The sequence below is a fragment of the Opisthocomus hoazin genome, chromosome 3, assembly GCF_030867145.1.
Source record: "Opisthocomus hoazin isolate bOpiHoa1 chromosome 3, bOpiHoa1.hap1, whole genome shotgun sequence".
Classification (NCBI taxonomy): Eukaryota; Metazoa; Chordata; class Aves; order Opisthocomiformes; family Opisthocomidae; genus Opisthocomus; species Opisthocomus hoazin.
The window spans coordinates 61,570,256-61,594,100 of record NC_134416.1 but is presented as its reverse complement, the minus strand read 5'-3'; the positions used below and the strand labels follow the sequence as shown (position 1 = coordinate 61,594,100).

General features: G+C 38.7%; 1 protein-coding gene across 1 annotated transcript in view; it reads right to left on the bottom strand.

Annotated features, from left to right (window-relative positions):
• CEP192 (centrosomal protein 192) overlaps window positions 1-23,845 on the bottom strand; it is a 91,223-nt gene that overhangs the window by 40,995 nt on the left and 26,383 nt on the right. The window contains exons 17-29 of the mRNA XM_075417258.1: window positions 21,879-22,019; window positions 21,286-21,625; window positions 20,811-20,951; window positions 18,304-18,368; window positions 18,031-18,222; window positions 16,974-17,091; window positions 14,934-15,064; window positions 11,303-12,344; window positions 11,066-11,222; window positions 9,428-9,599; window positions 4,011-4,908; window positions 2,101-2,249; window positions 82-312 (exon numbers count right to left, since the gene is read on the bottom strand). Of these exons, the coding sequence (XP_075273373.1) occupies window positions 82-312; window positions 2,101-2,249; window positions 4,011-4,908; window positions 9,428-9,599; window positions 11,066-11,222; window positions 11,303-12,344; window positions 14,934-15,064; window positions 16,974-17,091; window positions 18,031-18,222; window positions 18,304-18,368; window positions 20,811-20,951; window positions 21,286-21,625; window positions 21,879-22,019 (3,777 nt within the window). The remainder of the gene's footprint in view (window positions 1-81; window positions 313-2,100; window positions 2,250-4,010; window positions 4,909-9,427; window positions 9,600-11,065; window positions 11,223-11,302; window positions 12,345-14,933; window positions 15,065-16,973; window positions 17,092-18,030; window positions 18,223-18,303; window positions 18,369-20,810; window positions 20,952-21,285; window positions 21,626-21,878; window positions 22,020-23,845) is intronic.

Sequence of the window (23,845 nt, the reverse complement as noted above, 5' to 3'; positions counted from 1 at the left end):
ACCTTGCATTCCTATTCTTTCCCAGTGCCATTACACTATTCATAAACTTGCAATAAAAAAATACGATAAGCAGCTACTTACTTCTAAATTAGGATTTTCAGCGACTGCTGTCAGAACTACCCTACTTGCCAAAGCTTCTGCCTGAACAATTGTCTCAGCATCTGCAGAAACTGGCCAAGATGAAACATTGAGAATACACTGAAAGATCCCCGAATGACAAGGTAAGAAAAGTATTTTCAGATCATTGGTAGAATAGGATCCTACGATGGGATTGTTCTTGAAAACCAGACATTGATATTTCACAGGATCCATCTGAAAAACAAAATCTCTGTCATTTTCAACAGGCCTCTCACCAGAGGACAGCTTCTTTCAAAGTAACCATATATATCTGTCATCACTACTCAACACAGACATTTTGCATATGTTTTTGCTCAACATTAATTATTGCATCTTCACATTCATGTCCAACTTCCATCTCACTCAACTGTAGGCATTTTCTTTTAAAGAGTTAGATAAGTCAGCCTGAAAGTTCCTGGAGTTTCTTTCCAGTATCTAGTGAAAGACTAACACTGGCACTACAGTATTTATTACTTTTGAAAGTGAATTCATAAGTAAACCCTGATTGAGAAAGAACAGCAGCAAAATCAACAAACAAAGCCAATTCTGCTTGGTGCTTTCTGCCATCAGAGACAGGAGGAAGAGGTATAGCGGAAGAGAACGGGAAAGGTGAGTGGATGGAGGTCACCAGTAAATCCTAGTACAGATGCCTTGAAGTTTCTGCTGTGAACATACTCATGGATCATCTTCAAGCAGGAGCAACAAACTGCAAGTCATACTCAGAATATCTTAGAGTTAACTTGACTGGAAAAAACGTTTTTAAATTATATTGTACAGCAAACAGATTAAATGTATATATTTATTCATGGAAACCATTGTAAATGAGACTGTCAACCAAAAGTGATTTCATGAACAAAAAATCACCTCCTGGTAGAACAGAATCTCAAGTTCGAAGAGTTGCATAAGATCCCCATGATACTGAGTGACTAAAAAAATACATAAGAAATCTTAGTTCTCATATACACAAACACAAAACTGTGGTTTTTAAAGAGGAAATATTCAGAGGAAACGAGAGCAAAACCAGCAATCATAAGTCGTTATATCTGCAGGAAAACAAACCTAAGGACGGATATGATAAGTATTTATAAGACTTACAAGCAGCAATACATAAAGTGAATTATTGTCCATTATTTCTCAGTAATAAGGACCAAAATAAACCAGCAAGAATCAGATTAAAGAAAAAGGAAAAAAGCAGTAGTGCACAGAATCCACAACTGAAGTGAACTGTGGACAACACTACACAATTTCAAAAGATGAACTAGATAGAGCAGTTCACCAAAAGCTAGTAAGAACAGGAATAACACCTAGCTCAAAAGCTCCCAAGCGTCAAACTGTCAGAAGCTCAGAGTATACCATGCTTGTTCTGTTGTTATATTCCTCTCCACTAAGAGTACTCATTATACTGATGGACCTTTAACTCATTCTCATGTTCTTGATCTTTTACCTCTGGAACTATTACTATGATGACAGAAGTAGATAGAATTTAAGAAAATTAAAGTGCAAGATGCCCAGTCTATGGCTTTCAAACTATGTATAACCCCCAGAACAAACCATCTAGCTCAAAGCCTGCTCCAAATATTTCTCATTCTCTGCCACACAAGATCTCCTAATTTCAAGAAAAATGGGAGCAAACGGCATAAAATGTTTTAGCAGTAACAGTCCTCAGCATGGATGCTTTCTTTTTTCAGGCTGACTTTTCTTGCACACAAAAGTGGGAATGAACAAGCAGTAAATTCAAACCTGCCACACTTTACGCGCACAAAACAATTCTACAAATCAATCCCATCATGTGGCATTTACCTCTCTATGCCAACTTGTTGGAATAAGTAGGTGGCCTGGCTGAAAGAAGGTTGCATTGGTTTTGTGCATGTTAACTATAAAACGGGAAAAAATCAGATTTGTACAGGGGGCTCTAATTTTACATATGACATCTGGTGAGATTACAGCATTATTTCTACAGCTTTATTTAAAAAAATCTCTTACCTTTTCCCCATTAACTGAAACACTGAGTATTCCAATGCTGACCTGCAACCACCGATCAGTTGGATTAAAAATGCTAAGAACTGTCTGTGATGCGATTCCTACGCAACAGGCATTAGGGAACTTCAATTCTTCTGGTACTTTTACATGTCCTTTGGAAAAAAATATGCTGCTGTTAGTTCCAAGTACCCAGAAGCAAATCAGCACGCAGGCTGCCACCATGTCAATTTCATCAACTTATTTAACAAATGCTTCCTTATGGCAAGGAAATGTTTGACTCCTACAGTGTTTATAAGAATGTTTTCCATAAGCCTGATAGTCATAATTTCAATCATTTCTAATTTGCATCTTACTTGGAGTTCTACTGTCACAATCAAAAATACTTATGGAAATAGCACATCCCATGCAGACACTAACCCACAAAGTATACATATAAACTTTATATAAAATACTCAGTGTTCACAATTTAATCAGTACTAGCCCAACTCAGAAAATGTGAATATCAGTATTACAACATCTTGACAACACTTAAACCAACCAAAACGAAAATTTCTTTTTACCATTAACCTAAAAAGGTGTTCAGGCATTTTTTGTAGATTTTTGCTGTAGAAGTGCAGTCATCAAAAGTTATCACCAAATCAAAAAGAAATCCTGCTTCAAATATTTTACTTCCAGGAAGTTGTTACTAAAATATTCAAAATAACTCTTTCAGAGGGATTGCAATATTATAATGACAACTTGAAACTCAAATGGAGGTAAGAGTTCTCTGGCATGCCAAGGATCAATCTTCATCACATCCAGAAACCCACTGATGGGTACTCACGTCAAATTAAAAATTTGACTTCTGAGACACACACGTAATCACCTGAAGTAGCTTTTGTTACCTGAGCAATACGCTTTCTTTTAAAACCACACACTCTTATCTCCCTCCATAAAATTTAGCACAAGTACACAGGTGTAAATACAAACTACCACTAGCATCACTGGAAATTAAGTTCAAAAACTCCAGTTTGCCAAAAATCAAGTTTATACTACACAGATACTCAGAATTCAAAAGCATGTACAAAACCCTAGAAATTATGCATATTTAAAACCAAGCAAAGTATAAGATTGTTCAAATTATACTATTTTAAAACGCACTAACAAGCTCAACGATTTAGAACAAGCAATAAACAGAAAATAACCTATAAACTGAAAAAAATTCACATCTTCAACTCCCCTAGCCTGTCATATCATCTGAAAAAATTAGCCAGAAAAAAAGTATAGCAAAAAACAACTAAAGAGATCAGAGGTTAAAAGAAGTCCTTAAAATGAAACACTAACTTGCATTGCTTAGGTTTAGAGCCAAGTCAACATACAAAGAAACAGCAGAAAGTATAGAAGGCACCTGGCAGCTTGTCTTTCCCCTTCTTAACCAGAAAACAGCTTAAGCCCTCCACTCTCCTTCTCAGCTTTTTTGGCTTAACTGACTGCTAACACCAAGTTAGGCTGGAGAGAGAAGTGTCATCTACTTTCCAGATAAAATACAAATTAATTTCTACAGCATGACTTGTCTTGCCTAGCATGAACTGCAGCTAGGATTTCTCTTCCTCCTGTGAAAGAGAGTTCTAAATCCTTTAAACAAACACAAAACCACTGAATGCTGAAATAGAGTGTTGAAATTCTTCTAGATGACGAAAAATTTCTTTTAAGACCATTAGGAGGACTATAAGCATAGACATTGAATTCAGAGAACATCCTTAAATAAAGAAAATTAGTAATACCTTTTTTTAAAATAACAAAGCTTAGATAAAGAATAATTGTGGTTATAATTAGTAGTCATCTTAATTACATTTACCATAACGTCAGCATTGTCATTATTGCCATTCCTGTCCACACCTGTATTTTAAACACACGCCAGAATACACACTTACCAATACCAGGTGACTTTGACAACTCCCACTCATTTCTGCCAGCTCCAAGACATTGTCCAGTACATGATTTTATATTTAAGATATTCTCGTTCCAGGAAGCAGAGTGTGGATTACAAAGTGAAGCTGCACTCAAAGAGCCAGGACCAATATTTGGACCCAAAGGAATTCCTACTGTAAGTGGATTCTCAACTTGTCCTGCTGGGATACCAGAGCAAGGAAGCCCTGCTGGAAGACCAAAACCTGCAGAGCTGCAGCCACGAAACTGAGACAAAACTGTATTTCCAGTAGACGGTATAGATCCCAGATGCTGCTCTGCAAATGGAGTTGTTGCAAGAGAACGGCCTGTAAGCAACATGGGAACAGATGAAGGAATTGCTTGACTCTCAGCAGTAGTGACATGGGATTTAAAGCTTGAAATTGGAACATGTTCACCAGATGAGTTCTGACTGAATGCCATGTAAGTGCTTAATCCAGGATATACGGGTAATGCATTCAAGCATGGCAATCCTTGCCTCTGTGCTTTGCTTGTTTGATCCTGCCACACTTCTTGTGCATCAACATTACTAGAAAGTGGCTGGAACATGCAGCCTTTACTTGGTAAAGCTGATTTAACATTGTCTAGCTCTTTATGATTTGCTGCTGCACTTGAAGGAACAGATGCAAGCTGCTTTTCATTCTTCAGAAAACCTTCTTTGGACAGTTCTTGACCCAGTACATCATCAAGTTTTCTTTTAAGATCTGTAAGTTCATTTTCTAATGATTTCTGGTCAATACTAAGCAGTGCTTCTTTTCTATTTCTTTGACATGAGTGGTCTTCTAGATTTTCACTTGTATGTTCCTGTGAAGGAGTTGGGCTGGCTCGAATTATTGTTGTGCTCAGTTCACTAGCATTTTCACTCTAGTAAACAAATATGCAGTATTACAAATTTTAGAAAAGCAAACGGGACATAAAACAAGACAGACCTTAATACCACTACTGTCATCCAATACAAATAATCAAGTTTGCCAAGTCTTACCTGAAGTTTTGCTTTTGAAACATGTGCAGCTCCTCACCTTATAATAGAAAACCTGCAACTTCAACCTGTTTGCTGTCTAAAGTCACACTCTAGCTAGGTGTACTGGGTCTGGCTGGGATGGAGTTGATTTTCTTCATAGTAGCCCCTATGGTGCTGTATTTTTAGATCTGTGACCAAAACAATGTTGATAATACACCACTGTTTTAGTTATCGCTGAGCAGTGCTTGCACAGCTCCAAGGCCTTCTCCATTTCTCACTCTGCCACTCCAGAGAGTAGGCTGGGGGTGGGAAAAAGGCAGGCAGGGGACACAGCCGGGACAGCTGACCAAAGAGAGAATCCATACCACGTAATATCACGGTCAGCAATAAAACTGCAGTGGAATTTTTCCAAAGTAGCTGTTGCTTGAAGACTGGCAGGGCATCAGTCTGCCGGTAGCGAGTAACTCCTTTTCCACCACCTTCCCCGCCTCTCCCCCTTCTTCACTTATTAAACTGTTATTATCTCATCCCACAAGTCCCGCACCCCACCCCCCTTTTGCCCTTCCAGTTCTCCCCTCCATCCCGCCATGGGGGTGTGAGCAAGCAAGTGGGGGGGAGGGAAATCAGCCACCGGCCAGGACCAACCCACCACACTAGGCATTAACGCCACAAGAATGCTCTGCTGTCTGAAGCTACCACCAACGAAGAGCACTTTCCCTAGGGCAAAAATGTTTGACTTTCTATGATTTTATAAAGTCACTCTGTGGGAAAGTAACTGTACTAGGAAAAAAAACCTAATGGAGCAGATTCCTAAACTCACTGCCAGGTTCACAGATATAATTATTCTAAAAAGAGACCTGCAGTGAATTTTCTTATTTATTGTGTTTTAATACAATATCACAAGGACTTCAAGGTTTAAAAAAGCATGAATTATAAAAATCTTAGAGTCATTTAGGTTGAAAGAGAACTTTAAGATCATCAAGTCCAATCATAAACCTAATACTGCCAAGTCCACCACTAAACCATGTCCCTAAGTGACGTATCTACACATCTTTTAAATGCCTCCAAGGATGGTGACTCCACCACTGCCCTCAGCAGCCTGTTCCAATGTTTGATAACCCTTTCAGTGAAGAAATTTTTCCTAATATCTAATCTAAACCTCCCCTGATGCAACTTGAGGCCATTGACGCTCGTCCTATCACTAGTTACCTGGAAGAAGAGACCAACACCTGTCTCACTACAGCCTCCTTTCAGGCAGTTGTAGAGAGCAAGAGGGTCCCCCCTCAGCCGCCACCTCCTCTCCAGACTAAACAGCCCCAGCTCCCTCAGCTGCTCCTCGGAAGACTTGTTCTCTGGACCCCTCACCAGCCTCACTGCCCTTCTCTGGACACACTCCAGCACCTCAATGTCCTTCTTGTAGTGAGGGGCCCAAAATTGAACACAGTACTCGAGGTGTGGCCTCACCAGTGCCGAGTACAGGGGCACGATCACCTCCCTGCTCCCGTTGGCCACACTATTCCTGATACAATTGCTCCTATCTCTGATAGGATATTTAGGATCTGATCGATCCTAAATAGGAGCATCCAAGTGTGGTATAGATTATTTCCCTCCATAGTCTTTATGACTGTTGAATGCAAAGGTGCTTACTAAGAAATGAGAATGCCCAAGTATTAAGAGACCACTAACAAAAACTAACAATAGGGTTAGGTATGAAATCTGTACTTAGGGTTCCTAGTAAAAGCCAAGGACCTAGAAGCAGTAAGTTACAGTATCAACAGCAGACAGATTTTTTTGAGAACAAAAAGCCCAATACACCACTAAAGACATACTTTCCAGCTTTTTAAGAAAGAAATTAAAAAGCTGAGTGGCCTTGAACCAAATCATTAATCAAAAATTATTAGTTTAAGATTCATGAAAAGGCACCAATACCAACACTTTCTTTGTGCACTCACACAATGAAATCATTCCAGCCCAAAGACTTTCCATTCTGGCAGGTATGCATTGTGTAGGTGGAGCGAGTGCACCTTATCCTCAGAGTCTTAGGATTTTTGTAATTAGAAATCAAACCAAGAGAAAAAGAAGTATGAACCATAAATACGCACACACACACAAATGTGTTTCAAAGAATCTCCTATTAGGTTAACTGTCAAGAGCAGAATTGATTACTCCCTCCCATGCACTGTTCATAGCCACTAACAACAGTACTGGTACTAATTAGCGGAGGAGGACTGACCATGGGAGAACCACCCTCCCACAACTGACATCACACTTGGCAGTCTTTACAATACAGTGGATAGAACTCCAGGTGTTTCCCTACCGATCTGAAAAATGAAAGCGTTAGATGTGCTACAAAGGTTATTTTTTCTTGTGAAGTACATCCAGATCACAGATTCCAGTTAAAAATAATTTTTAAGTTTCAAAACCAAAACTAGACAGAGTTGTATCAAAACAATCGGACATCAGCTCAGGACAGGTGTACCTACAGAACTCTGACACAGGAACAAAGCTATACAAAAGGATCTACAGTGTAAAACAACTGTTCAGCTTAAGTAAACAGGACTCGGAGGGAAACACACATGAAAGAAAGGGAAAGAACAATAAAGTAGCTGTTCGGATTGTTATAGAAAAGTAAGCTGCAAGTTAAATCCTTTACAAAGGGCATTCAGAGCAGCTGCCTGAGGTGAGATGGCTCACCAGGCCAAACCAACCAAACAGGAAATAAAAATTTTTTAAAAATCACGCACCTTTGACAACCTCATCCTAGTGTTAAAGGGAGAGGGTGCCACTGGTTAAACAGATTGTGCTACAGAAGTATCCAGATCTGAATATAACACCAACAGTCCTGTTGTCTGTAAGAAGCATCAGCAAGGGACATGAAAGTGGCTCTTAACAAGTACAAGTGAGATAAAGATCTCTCGGTCTTTCTCTCAGCATAAAAGATTACTAACCTCAAGGAATAAATTAACACTGCAGACACATAAATGGGACTTACAAATGTACTCATCACAAAAATGTTAATCTTCGGCAAAGTACTTGAGAATCTCCTTGCTAAACTACCCGAGGGAAAAAAGACTCAAACAGTAATGTCTCTTCCAGGCAGAGTGGCAAGCTAGTATACAGTCGGTTACCCCAAAGCATCAAGAGTCACCCATTTGCATGGGATGACAGGAATCTAGAACTATAGCCATTTCAAACATGAAATGATGTTATGTCAGCACTAACTGCAAGCAAACACCCATTTAAATTTGCCCTTGGTTTCCTTCCTACAGGACTGCGATTCCCACTGGAAACATCAAGATGGAAAAGAACAGATATTCCCTGCATAACCTGAGCAACCAGACCTAGAACAAAACAGGCTATAGGCCAGAGCACACGCTTCCTTCTTCCTGAGGCTTTCAGCATGAAGGAATATTGCTGCTGGTGTTCCTACAGGAGGAAGAGAAGGCTTCACTAAGCTTTCGCTAGCCACCAGTCCTGAAAAGCCTCACCCTCTGCAAATGAGGAAAAAAAAGCATAGTAGAGAGTATTTCTATTTTGTGTGTCAGCGGAATCCACAATTGATAAAGATATTACAAAATAAATGTAACCACTCAGATTTGCACAGATAGGGATGCAGTCAGAGAGGTTTTTCAGCTTTTGTTTTTTAAAGTTCCATCCACATTTCCACACACTTTGGAAGGGAAGAGGCATAACAGAAAGATTCCAGGTTCCAAGGAACCCATGGATGTAGATAAAAGAATGTCAATTATCTTAATCACCATAAGATTGCAAGTCTGAACAAAAGTTGCACTCTCAGAGTACACTCTTTGTTAAAACAGTAACAACAGTCAGAATGACTGTCAGAGGTAGAAAATGATGGCTTCAGTCCTGAAAAAAGAAGTTATAGCTAAAAAACTTATTTATAAATATATCTCCAGAAAAAAAAAGGAAACATACTCTCCTAATAGCTGAAGCTGAGCAGAAAGGGAGTCTCAGGAGTGAAGAAAGTAGATTTAGATCCTACAAACTACTGCTGGAATACTGCACTTTATTCCAAGAATAGAATGACTTAACAAGCAATTAAGGGAAGACAAAAAAAAACAAAACAAAAGATCAATGGGGAAAAATACATTAACTCTAACTTTTTTCAAGTTAGCAGTTCTTTGAATGTTTTACTAGGTTTATATTCATTACAGTATGTGCATTTAACTTTATCTATTCCAGAATTTAAATTTCTGAATCTCAGGAGTGGGGGAGAAACAGAATACCTTTTCCCTATGCACAGCATGTCCTAAACTGTTCTGAAACCCTTGAGGCTTTTCTAATTTAGAATTATTTTGACTATTTAAGGGTTTGGTTTTGGGGTGAGGGAGAGGTGTTGTTTTGTTTGTTTGTTTTAAAAAAAGGGAATTGCTACATATTTACAGTTCAAGATTTTCTTACCCAGTATGTCTCCGGATTACGTATTACAGCTGTGTTCTTAAGAGTACTGTCAGATGCAGAGACATAAGTTAATCTGCTCATGCTAGGACTTGAGTAAACTGACTGAGATAGTACACTCTCTTTGCAAGAAGATTCCTGATAACATGATGCGCAAGTGAATTCAGTTTCAGATCTGTAAAACAGATTCAAAATATGTCAGTATTAGAACATATTCTAATGCTGCCCCAAGAAAATCAATGCTACACATTACCTATACTATTCCAAAAATCAGCTTGCTTAGCCATTCTGTTTAGTACAGTCAGCAGAAACGAGAAATCAGCTCTCAACTAACTTTTACAAGTTCTGGCTTTGAGGTACACAAAATTCATTTTCATTAGATATAAATCCGTAAGGCAAAGCATCAGAGTTCCACAGCTAAACTCAGATGTTAAGGTCACAGAAACAACACAACAGCCTATTAAAAGAAAAAAGTGGATCAATATACTTGGTATCTAACTAGATGGAAGAACGTCAGATTAAATCATTCAACATCCCAGGCATCACAGATTAGTATTTCCTATTCACTGCTGACATTCTCTTTATTTCACACACCTAAAAGCACAGGATCTCTCACCACTTTGTCAAACAAGAAGAGATAACATGAAACAAATTACAGTCATTGACAATTTTAACTAGAAATCCTAATGCCTGTATAACATGCTTGCAAAAATAAACAAACTTCTGCGCATTTTAACTTCTGAGAAATGCCAGACAGCCTTTAATTCTAATATCAGGTACAACACACTAACTGTAGTTAAATATCAAACAGCGAATTTAAAAGTTAAGGCAAAGAAATCAGTTGCCTACTCTCTTTATGAGAATGCATAGAGCCATGGGCTACTGAGCCATCGGCTACTGGCCATGTTTATACGTTTAAAGACTACATAATCAACTTCACTGTAATCTTCCAGTTTCTGTACCAGATTGTTATGGGAGCTCACTTAAAAAAAACACTGCCCTTTCAGCTGTTAAGAAAACCTTAAATCTTAGACACAAGTTGCAGTTTCAAACCACAAAGTGGTCAAAAGCAATACAAATATTTCTCCCCATCCTCTTTCACAACAAGCAGCGTCATGAATCAGAGAACCAAACTGAGTGAAATACTTAGAAGTTTAAAAAACATACTTTCATTGGTTTATATAATGTCAAGCCTTGTTATAACATACTTAACGTCATAACCCCCAATCAAATAGCTTTAATTGTAATAGATTAATTACACTAGAACAACAATCAGTAAATATGGGGTTTTACAGCTCATCTACACAAAGGTTTGGGTATCTGAAGTATATGACCAGCTAACAGGCTGAATAGTTTGTATTCTTGCATTACTGGATAAACCTGAGCAGAAACAGCAATGTTCCTATCCACCACCTCTGTCTCATCAGACCAGTGAGGAAAATAAAAAGTTAACAATTGCTCAAGGCTGCTTCCCCATACACATAATACAAGCAAACAGAAAACTTAGTCTAAGCATGAAGTCTTAACCTAATAAAGATCTTCTATAAACTGAGATCAAGGACAACATTCAAACTAAAACTTGATCCTCAAAAATCCTCATGAAGCATTACTAATTTTTATAACCCACACCAAGAAATTTACCCTGAAAATGCTGTTCCAGAAGTCTCACTAGGAGAAGAGTGGATTAGTGGCAAAGTTGAAGGTCTGAAGCTATACTGCTCATCCTCCAGGGGCTGCAAGTCACATTCAGGTGGAATGGGTTTATGCTCTGGTAAATAAACAGAATTTAATAACAGTACTTATTTAAGCATAGGGATCAAGTTTACCATCAAGAAAAGCCTTTTCAACAACTGGTTACATTTATATAGGTTTACTTACCAGTACTATTGTGGGAAGTTGGAGAGAGCTTCCCAAAAGTTACATGTCTCGCATTCTCGCAGTAAGCAGTACTGGCATCTTTGTTTCTCCTCTCGATTTTCACATTTTGTTTCTTTTCATCGCTGTTCAATTTCTGCATAGGCTTTGCTCTTCTAGGACTTACTGAGACACATTTACTAGATTCCTTGGTAGGTTTTAAGTTGCTGAGTGACAGAGTGTTTCCTGTGCTTCTTTCCACCAAATCATTACATGGTTCAAGAACAGCATTTGTTGCTTGATCTCCTGTTTCTGTGTCTTCCCTGATACAACATCCACCAGTGAGACTGGTGGTCTGGTAAGCAAGCGGACTTCTCTGTGCTACTTCCATTTTTGATGCTAAAGGAATTCCATATCTCTGTGCTTCACTTCCAGCAGGTGAGGTTTGGGTAACAAGCGTATCTGATCTAAAATCAGCATTCACTGACTGTAAATGTTTACTATTTTCTAAATCTGACAACTTTCCTGAATATTTAACACTATTTGAAGTTACATCTTCATGATTGGGAACACCAGACAGACTAGAGAAATTCTGATTATCGTTTTCTTCATTAAAATAATTCAGAAATTGCTTCTCTATTTCTTGCTGCTCGCTATGATTATTTATCAAGTCTTCTGCAAGCGTATCCTTATTTTCATCTTTACCCAGTAAAAAGGTATCAGGCATAAGGTTCTGGACAGATGCTTCATGTTTCACAGTACTCTCATACTCACTTTCATGTCCAATTTCATCTGTTTTTTTGAGGTATTTTTCCATATCAAATGCACTATTTTCCACATTGCGGGATAACACCTGATTAGCAGAGAGTTCTGTCTCTTTAACAACTCCAGGAAGGAAACACGTTCTTTTACTTTTATTAGAGAGTCCCATCATCATAGCAGCTAGCTGGGAAGGATCAGCACTGCAGGAAGCATTAGCAATAGCAGAGGCAATTGTGCTGATACTCAGGACAGAGTCAGAGCGATTAGTTACGCCATCTTCAAGCTTGTCTCTACGAATGGCATCCTACAACAAACCAAAATGAGTTAAGCACCAAACTAAGGCATTTTTGGTTTGCATTTTGGTTTTTGTGTTTTGGTGGTGATTGGGGTTTTTTGTTGGGTGTGGGGTTTTTTTTTTATTATTTTGCATTTCGGTATATGGCAATATATTAATATTTCTAGTTATCACATATTAAATCAACTGTCAAGAAGGAATACTGCAATAGGCATAATTCTCATTGTACTGATTTAAGTCTACTCCACAAAACTTTTTAAAAAAATTAAATACAGATTGTCTGATAGGAAGCCTTAGTTCCTGTAAGACCTTTAAAAATCTTGACTTTAATTCAATTGGAAGAACTGGGAGTAAAATGCCATCAAGAACAAACACAGCAGAGAAGAAACTACCATGACCAAATACACAGAGAAGAAACTACCATGACCAAATACACAGTATCTTCCCAACTAACTTTAAATCATCTGCCTCTCTAGAGGGGAAAGACAAAGCTATTTCTACAGTTGTGTCTATCATGCAACTTTGATTTCTTCTTTAGTTTTCACATCGGCTATTCTTAGCAAAGGGCATGGGATGGGCAGTCATGTCCAGACCACAATCTCTACCCGCCTTTCTTAGATACACACATATTCAGGAAGCAAATGCCTGTTCTCCTGTAGATAGGCATGCATGTCTTCATAACATCCTCATAAAAAGACTGATGAAGTATGAAGCAGATAAGTGGACCACAACTGGACCGAAAACTGGCTGCTCAAAAGGATGTGATCAGCAGCACAAATTCCAGCAGGAGGCCAGCCACTTGCTGGTGGACTACCCCAGGGAACAAGACTGGCGCCAGTGCTGTTCAACATTTCCATTAATGATGTGGATGATGGGGCAGAGTGCACCCTCAGCAAGTTTGCCCATCACACAAACTTGGGAGGTGCAGTTTATTCACCAAGAGAGCAGGCTGCCATTCAGAGGTCCCTCAACAGGCTGGAAAAATGGGCTGAGAATCATCTCATGAAGTTGAAAGGGAAGTGCCAAGCCTAGCACCTGGAGAACCCCAACAGGCTGGGGACGGACCAGCTGGAAAGCAGCTTGGCAGAAAAGTACTTGTAGGTCCTAGCAGACATGAAGTTGACCATGAAGCAGCAATGTGCCCTTGTGGCAAAGCAGGCCAACAGCATCCTGGGCTGCAGTCAGAAGAGCTGCCAGCAGGCTCAGGGCAGTGATTCTTCCCCTCTACTCAGCACTGGTGTGACATCATCTGCACTGCTGTGTCCAGTTATGGACTCCCCAGTACAAGAGAAGACATGGACATACTACAGAGAGTCCAGTGAAGGGTCAACAAAGATGAGTAAGAACTTGGAGCATCAGTCATGCAAGGAGAGAGCTGGAATTGTTTAGCCTCAAGACGACAAGGCTCAGGAGGAAATCTTATCAATGGGTATAAATACCTAATAGGGAGCGAAGGGGGGCAGGGAGGAGTAAAGAAGATGGACCCACACTCTTCTCTGAGGTATTCAGTAAGAAAGCAGGCAATAGGCACAATTTTAAATGTAGGAAATTCTATTAAAACAGAAGGAAAAGATTTTTAATGTCAACATGATCAAACACTGGAACAGGTTGCCCCGAGAGACCATAGAGTCTCCATCCTTGGAAATACTGAAAACGTGACCAGACCTTATCTATCTGCTCTATTCGACCAGGCTTTGAGCAAGAAGGGATGGACTAGATGATCTCCAGGAGTGCCTTCTGACCTCAACCATTCTACGATTTGTCTGTGTTTGAGAACATTTTAGCATCCATATCAGACTGAGGGTGACCTAAACCTGTACTAATTGAGGGTAGAGTAGATTAGAATCTAGATATACATTATAAATTTGCGTCTAGAACAAAATGAGTAAGATAAATCAGAAAGAAAAGCAACTATGGCAGTACACAGTCAGATCAGCGATCCAACCAGTCCTTCTTCATTTAAGTCTGCAGCCTTCATCATCTGAGCAGCTAAACCACATACATGCTAGCTATTGATTCCTTTCAGTGATCTTGTCAGAGAAGGGCTGTTCCTGTAACTAAACGCGTCTGCATGTGTTCTGCCTGATCCAAAACAGAACTTGACACATTAAGGCAGAGAAGGTAGGTGTCTGGGATTACCAAATTGAAAATACAGCTTTTTCAGACTTACACCACGTCAATATTTTTGAATTTTATCAAAGATTTTCTTCACGTGCTAAATACAAGTTGTTTCATTTAAAAAACAGTATGGGAAGAGAGAGCTGCAATTCAGAAACCTGACTGCAGAACATCAACAGCCTAGGAATCTCTGAAAAACTAAGGGCTGACAGACCAAGCAACTCCAAAAGTGAAGTAGGGAGAAAAAGGAAAATAAGACAGTGACAGTAACACCTCACTCACTACAGGATCCTGGCATTCAAATGAAACTATCCTAACAAACAGTGGCACCTGTTAGGATTCAAATGATCAATACAAAAAGCAGTGAGCTGATATGAAAGTCCGAATTTAGCCATATTCAAAGAAACAATAATAACTGGAGTTATTTGAATTTTGTTCAAGTTCATAGTTGCACTTAATAGAAAAATACGAGAGAAATACCTTCGCTTTACTTTGGGTAGCAGCTTCTATATTAACACTTTTATGCTTTCCAGATGCAGTATCCATCCCATGCCATGCACCTTCATAGCTGGTAGAATTTGCATGTTGTTTTGTTTGTGTTTCTAAGTCATCTAAGAACAAATAAAAGCACAGGGAATTAATTTACAGTAAGTAAATTGTCTAAACACCAGCATTCTTGGGATACACATCCCCCCTTAATGCTCTATAGAAAAAGGAGCTGTTATAAAGGCATAAATCCAAACACCGCAAGCACCAATTGTTCCCTGTACAGTACTCAAAGTATACATTCAAGCCACAAAATTAGCTGGCATTAAGAATACCATGCTCACACTCTTCAAAGTTTATTTTCAGGCAGCTTATCATACTTGCATAAGCTAAATAAATCTTTCCATAAAATGGTGTTTACAAGATCATATGAACATAGACTAAACTCTAATAGAAAAGTAGAATAGTTAAGTCTGAGCAAAGCCAATTTTCTTAGGCTGCAGACAGGGTTTGATCAAGGCAGATAGCAGTGAACTGGCGATTTTGAAGGATTATGTTTAGGAGGCACAGGTATGTTCCTGAAACCATCAAAACCACAAATAATCTTCTTGATTAGGAGATCGAACCCAAACTAGGAGGTATTGTTCATATGAGACCTAGAGACTACCATTTCAACAAATGAGCTCCTGCTTGAAGGAAAATATCTGGACTCCCGAAAACAGTAAAAGCAACTTTTAAAGATGCCCCAATTGGTGAGAAAACAAGTATGAAACAACAAACACTTGGGGGGGGGAGGCTGTTGGGGTTTTTGTTTGGTTGATTTTTACTTTTTTTTTTTTTTTTGCTTTACGTTTATTCTTATAGCAGATATTTGGGGTTTGGATATACTTCATATTTCAAGTAACACCCTCCTCAGGTTGCTGACCTCTCAGCTTCTTCTCCATCTGCCGCTCCTTAGGCAGGAACTGCAAACTGGTATTGCTTATCAAGATTATTATTGCCAGTACTACTGAAAACCAGATGGCAGTAATTATTAATATCTTTGCCTCAAAGTGACACAAAAATCTACTTTCTCTAGTATTTATAGCAACCCTCATATCAAAAGAGCTGCAGAGCACATTAGGGTATTTTTCTATTATTCATAGCACCAATTATAACTATAATTTAATTGAACAGATGTCACGAACACAATGAACTCGTGGTATTTTTTGACAAAAATCCAGACTACTGCATAGTGAATTTAAGCACACTAGCACTAGATTTTTTAAAAAATAATAATTATTAGAAACCCTTTAAAAAAAGTATTTAAGTCACTGCACTGATTGTACAAGTAGGTTCACAAAGATTAATGTTGCCACAGTTGTATCAAGAGCAGCAGAGATGCTTTAAAAGGCACTCCTCCTTTCCTAAACATACCTTATTAAGTTGATAGGCATAAGTAGGCACCAAAATGTGTGCTGTGATCTTTTTACATGTAAAAATTGGAGGAATCTCCTAAATTATTACTTTAAGTTAAGCACATATCATGGGAGTGTGATAGCAGGAAAAAAACATAAACTATGTTTCATGCACACACTGTCAGCTCAGCTATAACCCAAATTATTTTCCTTCTTTCCCTATATACTCTATACCTATATAAGCAAACAGACAAATTTTCCTGGGGTTTTTTTTTGTTTGTTTGTTTATTTTTTGCTAATACATTTATACAGCTTTTTCAACAGGAAAACTCTGAACGGACTTTAATTATCACAAGACATTCTGGTAGTTATCCAGTATCTAGAAATGTTGAAATATCCAAGACAATTTAGGGTAGTACTCGGTATTAGAATGTTCCTTTTTGTAAGTGTTTAGGTTCTGTGTTTTTCTGGGTGAAGGTGGGGTGGGGGAGGTGCTCACAGCAAAAAAGATATTTGGTGAACGAGAACTAGAGTCATTCACGCATTACTCTTAATAGTCTCTAATAGCTATATACAAGTAATTCTTCACTATTGTTATAACCACTGTCTAGGGCTGAGCCTTCTGCTCTATAATTACCTGGAAACACCTCAGATGAAATCTCTTGGCCGGTGTCACCTCCTGATGAATCAGATGGCCTCAGCAAAGCAACAGGTTCCCTTTTGTCCGGAGATGTAATATAGTAACCAAAAGATGGCTATAAAAATATACCCCATAATACAGCATGAGTAAATTCAATCATTAGCAATGAGGTTCAGTGGGCTTGCAAAGCAGTTTCAGCCATAGTGCCTCCCCAGCTGGTGTCTGGCTCTCATACCACTGAGAAATAACATGTGCCTCCTAGCAATTGCAAATGCCTAATCCAAACACTTACACTTCCCATATATGCTTAAGATAAACTAACAATGTCTTTATGCCAGTTAGACAAACGAAAGTACATACGTTCTCATCATATCTGCCTGGAGGCACAATCAGCCTCTGAATGCACCAGGACAGAACATGCCAACTCTACCAATTCACCAGGACATGACTGAATTACACACGCACATTTGACTTCTTCCTCCACTGTATATACCTCCCTGCTTTTCTTTTGTCTGCAACACAGATGAGACACTGTCTTCCAACAGCAGATAAGAGAAGAAACAGCTATCAGATAGATGCAAGAAGTATACAGAAGTATGTTGGTAAGTCAGAGTCTAGATGACTACATTTTTACTGAAGTTGGGCATTTGCCTAGACAGCACACCAACTATCAACAGCCATTCAGAGACACCCTCACTGTCCAAATACCCCCGCGTGAGCAGCATTTCATTCAACTACTAAGCAGATCATTTGCTTGGATCTCTAACGTGCACCCTGTATATGGGGTGTACTTCTCTCTCTCTAATCCTACCTATAATTAGCTCCTGACCAAAAGGAAGATCAAGATTCATTGATAACACCAGCCAGCCCTTCACATCAGTAATTCCAACTGGGAAACAAAGCCAGTCCAGACCCATCGTGCATAGAGAACTTCCTTTGCAAGTGAACACAGAAAAGTAGCTCTGAAGAAAAATTAGTTACACCAAAAAACAAAAGCAGTGCTAGCCGGTGTTGTTCTTGTCCTTTCCTTGTGTCTTCATACTAAGATACATACCCGTTTCACACCACTGCCTCCACCAAGACAACCAAGAGCTTCAGATCTCTGACCAAAGAACTCCCCCAGAGACAAACGTAAATAACTGGCATCTTTATCGAGATCAGATGTTCTCAGCAGAATACAGCTATTGGCAGACTTCCATGAAGTATCTGCTAGTTCAGATGCATTCAGAGTGTCTACTTTTTCCGCCTGCAGACAAATACATTTCAGAAGTTGTAACTTGCAAATAAATTAGAGAACTCTTCTGTTTACATTGAGATAACTAGTTACCTGCACAAGTTTGTGTGCTTTCTCAAATTCTTCCTGGTCTTGTGCAATCATAGCTGCTGCTTCAGCTTAAAACCAAAGAGAACATTTATTAACATAAGGCATAAGTTATTAAGTGCTGTCGTTACTACTTTGCATCATTAAACTAAATTTTGAGGGACTGATATTGCAATATTTAATTCTACATCTGAGACAGTTTGGGACACACTAGGAGTTATTCCATCCTGTCATGGTGAGAAAAGCTCATATGAAGTTCATTTTAAAAGAATACTCCCTGGATCTTTAGCAGCCAAATTAAAATCAGCATTTAGTTAACATACTCAGTGATGAATAAAGAAAGTCTCTTACAGCCTTAACCCCAAACCAAACTATAACTTTTCATACATTATGGTACACATACTAGCTAGAACTAAACATCATACGGCTACTTCCAAACAAACTTTTACTATATTTGGTTTTGAAAATTTCAGCAAGGTGGTACCTGTGAATTCGAGCAAAAGAAACAGACTGCTTTGTACCAGATCATGAAATACCTGTGCAAATCAACAGGCCAAATAAATGAATACTACTTTTAAATTCAAATGCTTGTATTATTTTCACAGTTACCATTTACTGAACAATTAAAGTCTATTCACCAAAACTTGAAAAAGTGCTGATCAAGAGATATTGGTCCACCACCTTATTTCAATGCTAATGCATTGTTAAGCCCATCAAAACTTATAAAATATGTGGCCTTGTACACACAGCATCCCTAGCCACAGAGGACACAGGGCAAGTGGAGGAATAAGTCATGAATGGACACAAACTCAAAGTGAGTACAGCTGTTGTCCATAAAATTACTTACGGAAAATCGCAACACGTACTCCAAGGAAAGCAACAAAGTTGGGATACTTCTTTATCGAGCAATCCAACTGCATTTCCTAAAGGCAACCTCGTACTATCAATGACACAGCTGAACTCTAAGTCAGTACCGGTTCTTCCTTAATCCTTTGTATAAGCCATACAGCTCTCTGAAGACTTCCTGAAGCACCAAACTCTTGTCAAGTGAGCAATCCTGCACTATTCTATACAAAAATACACTGCGTGCAGAGTTAACGACAGAGATAGACACGTTGTAAGTGAGACTCAGAAGCATCTGATGTAACAATTCCTTTCTGTCCCTACAAATAAAATCTCTCAGATGCCAAGCACCACACTTGAGCATTGCAAACAGACAGGCAAAATGACAAAATGCTAACTACACCAAATCTGTAAGCACGTCTTCTACTGTGTCAGAAGGTAAGCCAAGCAGCACGAAAGCAGAATCTCTTTAAACACCCATGAGGTGGGAAAAAGCTAAACAGCCTTGACAAAATTTACAACAGTCAAATACTCTAATCACTCAATAACCCAAGTTTGAGATGCAGGAAAGTGTCTGAAATATCCTGGCATCTGAAAAAATCACGGAGGAGCTCTGCTTTACTGACGTAGTAGATAGAGAAGTTTCTACCAAATTGGATCATACTTGCTTGTTTCAGCAGAAAACCACTATGCTGTTGAAAAACACTGTTTCAACCAATGAACCCTGTTTGACTGCTCATTCAAAACCAACAATTCTAGAGAGCAACATATACAGTATTCTCTTTGAAAGAAAGAAGAATCTCAAGTGGACCATGGACATCTTTAGAATATATTAACCCATCCATATGTCAGCTTCAGAAGGTAGAAGAGACTAAGAGAAATATTTTTGCACACATTGCTTGAATTTGACTAGTAAAACGATGACCAGATGACAATTTGGTGCTAAGGAATTAATTTGTCTACAGTATTACAAGCATATTATCCAAGCCTGTATGACAAACACACGAACTCTCATGAAGATCAGTCTGAGATAGCTTAAGGAAAACAAACAACTTTAAATAAACAGAGGTTCAAAAAGCCTGGAATTTGCTTGCAGATGAGTCCAGTAGAGCCCCTCAATAAGCTCCGACATCTTTCAGTACCATTTTTCAGCATCGACATTCTCAAGGGGTTCACAGAAAAAAAAAAAAAAATCACCAGCTAGTGAATTCAGCACCACTTTTCACATTTTAGTTGATTTTGTAGTAATTTCTTGTTCACATTTATTCCCTGTATTATAACCACCATGCAATACTTCCTCTTCTTGAAAGAAAGGATAACAATAATTAAAGTCCAAAGGAAAAATTGTGGAAGTGACAGCTACAGGAGTTGCTTTTGCTTATGCAAGAAGTACCAGTAACACGTTAGAATGCTTTTGGAAACAAAACAAAAGACTCTTCAGAAAAGAATAAGAAACATGGAAAGAAGCTATGAACTATAACTAATGATAATATCATTTTATCATTATAGGCTACTATCAACATCAGTTTTCAAATAATTTGTAGTATCTAAAGCCTGGAGGCTTTGCAACACCAAATATCGATTTGTTCAAATGAAAAAAAAAAAAAGGAAGTTTACTTAACACTATTACAGATAATAACAGCTAACTAAAAAGGAAAAAGATAACATACATCCAGTAAGGAACTCCTCATTTATTTTATAATCTTCAGACAGACTGAAATCTTGTTCTTCATCAAATGAAGTATAATATGCAAGATCAGTCACCCACTTGCCCTCTTCATTTTGATAAACAATGCTGTGTGGTAAATCACCTGAAAGATATATCAAATGTTACACTGTTGATGAAAATAAAAGGAATATGGAAACGTCTCAAGTTTAGATTAAGGAGTTCAAAAAAAAGTAGCTCAATTTGCTGCAACTGCAAGCTTAAACTAGTTTCACCACCAAATAACAACAGCTAAGTGCAATATGCAACAGTCAGTATTTTTTGAAACAAAAACAAACCAAAATTTATTCATGTTACATTGTTTTTTATAACAAATTGCACAACTAAAGAAAAATGCACAGCTTGCAATTTTATTTCTTTTTCCATGCAACGGAGTCTGGTCACAACTGTACAGATGGGTTATGTCTAAAGCAACCTACCTTTGTCTGTTGTAGCTAAACTTGTGTTCTCACAGCCGCCTGCAGTTGGAGACAGGTAAGTATCAGCAAGACTGACTTCACATTCATTTGCATCTGTCTGAGGTGCATTTGCACTAAGAAGAACTTCAGGAGTGGTGAAGTGCCCTAAAAATCCTCTTGCTGTGCATAGTACTTCTGCATCAGAGGCCGCAGCCTGACACTCAGAGGACTGTATTTCTTGCTTTGGAAGGACATCCGAGACATCAGCTTTACAGCTGTCTATGCACTGAAGATATACTGAATCTAATCGCAACTCAGCAGCGGTGCAGGAATCCAGCACATCTCCAGTAGTCACGGAATTCTTAGAAAACAATAATAATTTAACAAGTGTCAGAAGTGCAGTTGTTAACTGTTTGCGCTAATAGTTCTAGGTACAAAACAGTCCAAGTTAACTAGGTTTTCAGATATATTTTTCAAACAAAGTGATGTTATTAATTTTTTGTAAAGAAAGTTTGGGTTAGTTCAATCTCTTCACAAGTTTTCAAATGCATTACCATCTTCTACTACAGTCTTGCTCTATATGATAAACAGAAAATTAGATGACAATTTCATACCAGTTGCTGTACTGCTCTGGGCAGCATTTCTCTTTGCACAGGACATCCAGTTATCCCTTGGTTTTGTGAACCTTCATCACTAGCATTTCCAGAGTCTACTCCTGTCACAGCCTGGTAAGTGTCAGGAAACTGAAAGTTCTCCTTTAAAAAGAAGTTAAATATTTAAGTTACACTAGAACAGATATGCCAAAGAAAAAAAAGTTAACACTACAGTTGTTCATACAATGTTAAAAAATTCTCTAGTAAAGAGATTATCATACTTTGTTCACTCATGTGCCACTGCAAGAGGATCTCTAGCTGCTAGCACCACCACCAAGGACAACAGTTCCATGCATCCACCTCCAAGGGCACACACAGCAAGAAGAGAGAGGATCTCTTCGTATTCTTATTACATCCTTTCATTCCTTTTAATAAAGGCACCATGCCACTCTTCCCCTGCTGGCTGACCCACTGCCGGACAGGGACTCCAAATCCAACTCAACCTGTAGTACCTACCCCACTGCCTAGGCACAATGGCAGTGAAGTAGGAACATCTTACACAAATAGAGAAGACCTGAGGTCAGAGAGCAGAACTGCATTATTCTCACTCTTCAAACCACCACCTATTCCTTTCTTGACGTACAGTCGTAGATCAGCAACTGGCAGCCTACGCAGACTGATTTTACAGGGTTAACATATCACTTCCCACAGCTTGGAAACTCTGCTGTCAGTTGGGAAATTTCTGAAATTTCAGAAGCTACAGTTCATTTAACTGTTTAAATCAATCACACTTTCCCATTCTGGTCAACCTTAATAGTTACAGAAACCAAAAAATAAAACAGAATCTTTTGTCAGTAGTGCATTAAATTTCTTCTCAACAAGTTTAATCAATGCCTTAAAAGAAAATTCCATTCTGTTATTTGAATTTCATTGCAGTTAAAACTGTAACTTCAAGAATACCAACAAGTTAAACTACTGACAGTAATTTTGTCACAGAACCAGCAGATTAAAATTAAGCAATTCCTACACAGACAACAGACCCATCTCCTGGATATCACAAGCAAGTTACAAGCGAGATCAAAAGATGGCCTTAGTTGCAGTTCAGCTGACCACCTCGCTGAGGCTGGAGGGAACAGGGTAAAGCAAGCATTTTATGATTATCAGCTTTCTTACGGAGATTTATCTTTCTTCAAAAATTCTTTCCATTCAGAGGCTAGTAATCAACATCACGCCATCACAAAACGATGGTATCAGTAAAGGCTTCTGCTTAGTTACCAATGATATAATTTCCCTTAGTGAACTTGAGAGGATCCCAAACACTTATCTACAAACACCTTACCATCTCTGATGCTAAAAACCATTAGGAAGCTCAGAGGGGAAGCAAGGTGTATAAGCAACATTCATACATTAAATAATTCAAGTGAATGCCTCAGAGGTACAGTAAGTTCAGATCAGCATAAGCAATCCAAAACTCTAAAAGCAATTTTTATTTTTTCAATATGGCATTTCTTAACCCTTACTAAGTAGTCCAGCAGAAAAAGTCTGTCTTCAGGAAATACTACGTATTCTATATTAGTTATTACAGAATTTCTGTGAGGTCGTGTCTCCATCATCGCAGAGAAGGCACAGAAATCCAGTCTTAGGAGTTGGGGTTTCCCCCCCACACCCCTGCCTTCGCAAGATCAAGTAACAGAACTGACTGCATAAGAGTCTCTACCAGAGCTGCTTATCAGGAGAAAGGAGAAGGCTATGCACAGGACAAAAAGCAGTGTGAGGAGCAGGGTTAGTCGGAGGCAAGAAACCTGAATGGAGACTTGAATGAAGGAGATACCATAATAGGAACCTCTTCAGCTTTGCTGCAAGCCCTCCTGACTAACGCCTCTAGGGACAGCCAGCTACTTACCTAATTCCACCTTATCTCATTAACAGCAAGACCTTCTGTAGCAAGCAGATGCTAGCTCTGTGCTACAAGGAAGAGGAAAATAAAT